The sequence below is a fragment of the Pterocles gutturalis genome, unplaced genomic scaffold, assembly GCF_000699245.1.
Source record: "Pterocles gutturalis isolate BGI_N339 unplaced genomic scaffold, ASM69924v1 scaffold402, whole genome shotgun sequence".
NCBI classification, from domain to species: Eukaryota; Metazoa; Chordata; class Aves; order Pterocliformes; family Pteroclidae; genus Pterocles; species Pterocles gutturalis.
Window position 1 is genome coordinate 24,736 of NW_010109896.1, and position 5,916 is coordinate 30,651.

Below are 5,916 nucleotides of genomic sequence, written 5' to 3' on the forward strand. Positions count from 1 at the left end.
TTAAGGACCATTCTATACAGAGCTTTAGTAAAGTCTAACTAGTGAGCGATGTGTCACAAAAATACATTTATGGGACTTACACACTGATAATAGGGAATATGTTAGGAATTTTAAGTTCATAGGCTGATCTTGAACAGAGTGCATCTGAGAGTGAAGAAATCAAGTGAACAGAGATGAGAAACACAGTGAAGCAAAATCCCTTTTATTATGTAGTTTGGGAGGAGTCAGAAAGACATTCTGTTGATTTCTTGCTTAAAATAATCCCTACGAAGGAATTAATGCTCTGAGCAGATGGTGCTGTCTCATTTCCAGCAAAAGAATCAAGTGAGATAGTCCATGCAATTATTTTTAATGGTTTGTGTGGTGATCTTCTTAATTTGTGAGAAAATGTTTCATCTTTTGTTAAAGCTGGCTGTGTTCACATGGAACTTGGCTTTCAGAAATAACTGTTCCTTGAGCTGCCAGTGACTTCACTCATATTACTGGGTGCTTGACACTTTGGCAAGTGATGCCCCAAGCACTTTGTATAAGAGATTAGGATGGGATGAAACACCTATGCAGTTAAGATGCAGCACTTAAACCATGAGACTTCATGATGATCTATTTATTATGAGGATCGCATGTTAAATATACCAAGTCTTTGTTTCCTAAAATTTGTGTTACCGATTCAAAAATTATAGATGGGCTTTAGTTGTTTTTTTTTTTAATTTTGCTTTCAACCCGTTTCAGCCCTAAACTTCTCAGTTTTGAATTAAAACTCCACTGTCTCTTTATTTCTTGAAATACAGGAACAGGGAGTAGGAACTCGTTACCCTTATTTGCAGAGATGCTTTAAGATTTGTCGCTTGTAGTGTCACTTTCCTTTGGGGGAGTTGCATTTTCACAAACACAGTTATTTGCTAGGTAAGTCCTTTTGCTTCTCAGGGTTGAGAAGGTGCAGCAGAGAGGATCAGAGTAGGATCACAATGGTCTCTTTTTGTCCTGGCACTTCTGAATTCACAGCCTGTGCTCTCTCTCCAGATCCTGTGATGTTTCCTGACAGCGGTGCTCCAGAGAAACGCTTCCCGTGCGAGTTCTGTGGCCGATCATTTACAGAAGGCTCTGAATGGGAGCGACATGTGCTGAGACATGGCATGTAAGTTGATTTACACTGCTTTGCCAAACAGCCAAAGGTAACCATGGATCTCTGTGCATTCCCCCACCCCATTCATCACCTCCCTGAAAGCTCTAGTGGTGAAGGCAAACACAGTTCTAGGAAGAAGAATTCTTTCTATCGCAAGTGTGGATACGGTGTATCCAATGTCTTTGCAAGTGAAGTTCCTGTTCATCCTTTTTAACTCTGCTGCCCAAGGTGGCTGTGGACTGCAGGTGATTCTAAAACTTGAAACTGTCCCAAAGTGAATAACACTTGGCCAAGGATTAACTTTACCTGAATGTACTGTTGATTTTGCCTGCCAGCAGAGCAGCGTAAAGATGGCAGAAAATTATACAGAATGTTCTAGGAAGGAACTACGAGGTTTTTTTCCCTTTATTGTTGCTCGCAGCTAAATTTGCATAGCAGTGCGAAGAATTATGTGCAAAGAAATGTCAAAATCTTCAAGGGAAGTGAAATCAATCTGAATGAACGTGCATAGTGGAGTTCCCTAGTTATCTTCATAGTGAAGATCTTTGCCTTTCTATAGCAGTTTGCACACTGTGGGATGATACGCATTACAGATAAGATAGGCATCTCTGGAACAGTCATTTTCCTTCTTTTGATGAAGATCTCGTTTGTAGCAGAGATATCTTTGCTGACCAGAGTTTCTTCAAAGAGTAGATTTCATTCAAGGTTGCTGACATCTGGAAGACATGTGAATACAATATTGTAGGTTAACTGTGATAGGATGAGAAGTATTACTTCTCTTACCCTTAATCTTGTCTGCCTACATATGAGTACTTGAAATGTTGCAACTTATAAAAAGTTTTATTGGATCATTAACTCTTTGGGAAAAGTACTCTTTTCCCGTACCTTTGTTTGGTGCCTTGTAAGTTTTGTTTTAAATGCACGGGGGAAAAGGGAATAAACTTTACAATTCAGAACTGGGGTTCTTCCCTCTTAAGCTGTATCTGTCGCAGTGTACAGCAAATGAGGATTTGGTTTCAAAGCTAGACTGGTAGCTTCATTGCACTGCCTCTCCTCTTGAGCATGAAGTGGCAATGGTGTGGCTGCTTGTGTCTATCTTTTTAGAAAGTGATCTGGTTTTCTCCCTCATGGGATATGTACAGATTGGCTTTGCTGTTCTCTGTGTCAGCTGTGTTTCTGTTTTCTGCTGCTTGGCTTTCTAGGGCACTGAATGAAAGCAAGCACAGGACCAGTGAGGACAGCCAGCCAAAGGAGGATGTAGAAGAAACTGTTAGCACACTGCCAGAAGAAAAAGAAGGCATTGACAAAATGGTGGTGGTGGACTATTCCCACAACAGTGAAACAGCAGTTGACGTGGTAGCTGCTGACAAACCTCTCCAAGACAACTCGGAGGCCAAAAACGAATAAGCATTTGGTGTGATTCTAATCAGCGTACTTGAACGTGATGAATGGGGAAGGGTGGGTGGGTGGGGTGAAAAAATAAAGCTGCTTTTAGGACTGAATGATCTATTTTCAAAGCACTGGTACCTGTGTGAGTGTGTGTATATTGAAGTTATTTAAGTGATGGAATAAGTGGCTCCATTACATCACTGCATCTTTCTTCTGGATCTTGACAATGGGAAGTTAAATTCATCGCGGACTAATGAAGCAACTCCCCGTATTCCTACATTACACATCGTGCTTTGCAGTGGAGATTTGGATTGTTTGTGAATGGAAGCATCGTGAGCATGGAAGAAGTGGGGGGGACAACTTTTCAACGCACAAATTTGGGTGCGTTTTTCTAGTTTTAATACATAACGCTTTTCCAGACTGAATGCAACTGCTTTAGAAAACAAAACAAAAAAAAAAAAAAGGAAAAAAAAAAAAGAAAAACAAAAACAAAACAGAAACTGCGTTGCTTAAAACAGTCACCTGTTTCCTAGTACCTCAGAATTAACCAAGGGAGATCTCTGCATTTGTCAGTACTACCTGTTGTCATTGTGGTTAAATGTAGAGAGACTGGTGGGCAAGGTAGTGAATGGAGGAAGAAAAGAAGTTTTAAAGAAAGGAAAACAAATTGTGCTTAAAATCCCAGTGTGGATTTTATTTCTTAAAATACTGTGATTTTTTTAATTATTTTAGTAAAAAAAAAAACAAAAAAAAAGAGAGAGATTTTAATTCCTAGATAACTGTTTGTGAATTGTCATCCTTTATTCCAGGTAAGCTGTTTCTTAGTATTCAGTTATAATTTTAGGATTTGATAGATTTCATGTGACTGATTGTGCGATTTTGTTTGCCACATGTTTATTTTCTATCAGCCTGAGGTGTTACAAATACAGCACAATTAAGTTTCTCATATAAAATGAGTATTTCTTTTCGAGGGGGGGGACAGGGAAAGGAGACTAGATCTTGTGAATAGAACTTTTTGTTGTTGTTTTTGTTAATTTTAAACATATGGAAATAACAAAGAAGTTTTAACTTTTTTTTAAAAAAAAAACTAAAGAACCAAACTTACGGCACAGCTATGCAGCTTGCGGACCAAACACACAGGTCCTCATAACCTTTGTATTGCTTGTCATATTAACATCTATCAGTCTCACACCAGTAACTTTTTGTTAAGATTGGCTGCCTTTTTTTCTTCTGTCTGTGGTGTGTGTGTTTTCTTTTTGTTTTGGTGTAGTGGGAGGGAGGGGTGTCTGTTAACACATCTTTTTGCAAGTGGAGGTGAAATAGTTACATTATGACATTGAGCCTGGAGAACTACTTTTACTCAATTCAAGATGGAGTTGATAAGTTTTTCCCCTCCTCCTTAGCTTTTAGCGCGAGGGGAGCAGTGTAGAATGAATAGGAACCTGCATACCTAAGTGGCTGATCCTGCACTACTTCTTGGGTGGAAAGTTTTGCCTGAGCAACGAATACAGGATCTGGTGCCCATGGTGTGTTCTGATTGTGAACAAAAAAAAAAAAAAGAGTTTCTTTCCAAAAAGTAGAAAGTACTTGACTGAAACCTAGTTTTAGAAATGCATGTGTCTTTGTTTGTTTTTTTTGTTAGGGCGGGATATGTGGGAGGGGGGGGGGCAGGGAAATAGGAAGCTGCTGAGGAAACGGTGTCTTAGAGACCTTCATATAAAATTGATGGCAAAAAATGTTGCATTTGTGGAATAAGTGCTACTTGAGAAGCATGGTGTTTTGCTTTTTGGGGATTCATTGGTTGTGTGGGGGATTCTTTTTATTTTTTTGTTGGGTTTTTGTTTTGTTTTGTTTTTGAAGTAGGGAGGGAATGTCATTGGAAAACACATTAGAGGGACAAGTATAAATACACATTTTGTGTCTGTATTTGTTTTTTAATTGGCCTCATTTCAAATGTATTTAAACAGTTCCATACCTGGATTGGGTGTTTGTAATGGTTACCAAAAATAGAAAAAAAAAAAAAAAAAAAAGAAAAAAAAAGAAATAATGATTGTGACATGCTTTTATCACTACTTTATTTTTCAAATAACATGTAAATATTGTAATCCATTGGATTTTGTTTTGCTAACCTGTTAATAAAAACTATGGGACCATTATCCTTTTAACAAGCTTAGAATACCATATTTTTTTTCCTTTTTTTTTCTTTTCCCAAAAATGTATACCTGATGTATTGTGGACACACATTTTAGATGCATTATTATGATTCTGTTGACTGTAATGACATAGAATTGAAAATAACTTTTTTTTTCATTGTTTAATTTATACAGAGGACTTTTTCAGAGTTTGACAGAAGGAAATAATAGCAAAATCCTAACCCATTGGCTTCAGCACTCGGTATTTCCTGATTTTAAAATTACTGCTTACTGATGGGGGATAGGAAGGGGATACTGAACTGTTGCACTGACGGGTTTGTTTTTTTTAAAAAAAAAAAAAAAAAAGAAAATTAATAAAAACTTTTTAAGAGTGTGTGCTTCTGTGTGCATAGTTTTGTTTTGGCTACTCTGATGACTGGTTCTGCAATTGGCAGCTGTGGGAGAGAGCAAAGCAGCCGTTTTCCCCTCTGCACCCTTTTCTCCCCTATTTCACAGGGAATTTTGGATTTTTTTTTTTTTGGGGGGTGGGGGGGGAGTGACTTCCCCAAGCTCACATGCATCTAGCATCCACCACATCCCCAAAGAATGCCTTGAATATGCACCAGCCCAACGTCCATTAGAGGTCAAGGGCACACTGCCAAGGTCTGCTGACTCCTCCTGAATCCAAACATAGAAATTAAGAAATTTTGTAGGCTGTCTTAAAAGATCAAAATACATGGAGACAGGCTGGTATTTGGATTATCAACTCAGTCTCTTAAGGAGTTGGGATACTGTTTGCTCCAGTATCTAATGACCTGCTGGATCCAGCATTGACGCTGTGCTTCATTGGAGTCGAATATACACCCAGTAAGGTGGAGCAGGAGGTGATTTTTTTTTCCTCTTTCTCCTTTGAAAACTTGATGCTTGTGCTGTTGTCTTGGAATCTTTCTTTGCTAAATACAGATTTTTTACATGCACATTTAGAAGATGTCAGAGGTTTTTTTCTGTGTGTGTTTTAGGTCCTGTTTAAGTAGCTTTTTGATTGTACTGGAACTGGATCTCAACTGAATGTGTATGATGTTAAATAGTATGAGAGCTTTGATCACTGGATAGATTTACATACTTCCACCTTTCACCCTTCTCCCTCAAAGTAAAAATATTTCTCAGTTAAAATATTTGTTTCTTTATCCTATGTTTAAAGAAAAAAATACGAAAAGGATGTGGTTTAGACTGTTAGATATTACCTTTTCTCAGTGTTGTCTGGAAACATCT

At 38.1% G+C, this 5,916-nt stretch overlaps 1 protein-coding gene across 1 annotated transcript in view; it reads left to right on the top strand.

Moving 5' to 3' along the window:
• The window catches only part of LOC104461483 (zinc finger protein 462-like), a 20,318-nt gene extending 17,788 nt beyond the window's left edge, over nucleotides 1-2,530 (top strand). The window contains exons 7-8 of the mRNA XM_010073105.1: nucleotides 1,054-1,135; nucleotides 2,326-2,530. Of these exons, the coding sequence (XP_010071407.1) occupies nucleotides 1,054-1,135; nucleotides 2,326-2,530 (287 nt within the window). The remainder of the gene's footprint in view (nucleotides 1-1,053; nucleotides 1,136-2,325) is intronic.
• The last annotated feature ends 3,386 nt before the right edge of the window (nucleotides 2,531-5,916 follow it).